The sequence below is a fragment of the Temnothorax curvispinosus genome, unplaced genomic scaffold, assembly GCF_003070985.1.
Source record: "Temnothorax curvispinosus isolate PA1 unplaced genomic scaffold, ASM307098v1 QBEX01002177.1, whole genome shotgun sequence".
Lineage (NCBI taxonomy): Eukaryota > Metazoa > Arthropoda > Insecta > Hymenoptera > Formicidae > Temnothorax > Temnothorax curvispinosus.
In genome coordinates this window covers 1-1134 of record NW_020211957.1, presented here as the reverse complement: position 1 = coordinate 1134, position 1134 = coordinate 1, and the positions used below count along the sequence as shown (strand labels likewise).

The following is a 1134-nucleotide window of genomic DNA, read 5'->3' as shown; positions in this document are numbered from 1 at the left end:
GTCAAACTAGTGTGCGCGACGATGGAGAAATATATAGATGGAAAGATGAGTAACGTCGAGAAAGCGGAGTTTGAGCTGAAGTCCTTGTGCGCCAGATACACCGCCCAAGTAGTAGCCGCCGCTGGTTTCGGCGTGGATGGATACTGTTTCGATGACGAGAAAAAGGATATATCTTTCCGAAAACTCGGACAAGCTATTTTTCAGCCCTCCACACGAAACAAAATCATGTTCGCTTTTCTAATTCTCATCCCATCGTTGAACAAGATTTTTAAAATTAGTTTTATTCCAAAGAGCGTAGACCATTTCTTTAGGACATTGGTTGCGGATCTCATGGAGCAAAGGAGAAAAGATGGAATACCTAGGAACGATTTTCTCCATTTGATGGCCGAACTTGAGAGAGCGGAGGGCAAGAAATTCGACACTGAAATGCTCACGGGACAAGCGATGTCGTTCGTACTCGATGGCTATGAGACATCTAGCACTGTTATGAGTTTCATCGGCTTCCATTTGGCCAGTCATCCAGAAATACAGGAGAAATTACGCGAAGAGGTATTGTCCGTGCTTAACAAATACGACGGTGAAATCACATATGAAGGTTTGAGGGAGATGACATACATGGACCAAGTCTTCAACGAATCGATGAGAATGTTACCCGGATTCGTCATGAAGAAACGATGCACGGAAGAATTTGAATTGAAAGGCTCGGATGGAGTTGTCTGTCGCGTGCAACCCAAAACGGAGATCATGATACCGGTACAAGCTTTGCATACAGATCCTGAATATTGGGAAAATCCCGAAGAGTACAATCCTGAAAGATTCAGCTCGGACAGGAAACACAGCATCGAGAGATTCGCCTATCTTCCCTTCGGCGAAGGTCCGCGAATCTGCGTGGGGATGAGAATGGCCCAGCTACAGATAAAGGCAGGTCTGACTACAATTCTGAAAAAGTACAGCATGGAACTATCCCCGAGGACGCAAATACCTTTAAAGATGATTCCTGGAACCATTCTACCAACACCAAAAGGTGGTCTGTGGGCCTACTTTAGACGTCTTTGAACACGAATATCTTTTATTAAATTTTTTTTTGGTTTTTTCGTCATAAATAATTTTTTATGTTCAATAAAAAAATTTATG

At 43.1% G+C, this 1134-nt stretch overlaps 1 protein-coding gene across 1 annotated transcript; it reads left to right on the top strand.

Annotated features, from left to right (window-relative positions):
* Positions 1 to 6: 6 nt before the first annotated feature.
* Positions 7 to 1128, top strand: LOC112468862 (cytochrome P450 3A19-like; the record flags this gene model as incomplete). Its single annotated transcript, XM_025038234.1, has 1 exon — positions 7 to 1128. A coding segment is annotated over one exon (1050 nt), but the record flags the coding sequence as incomplete, so codon positions are not given.
* Positions 1129 to 1134: the final 6 nt, after the last annotated feature.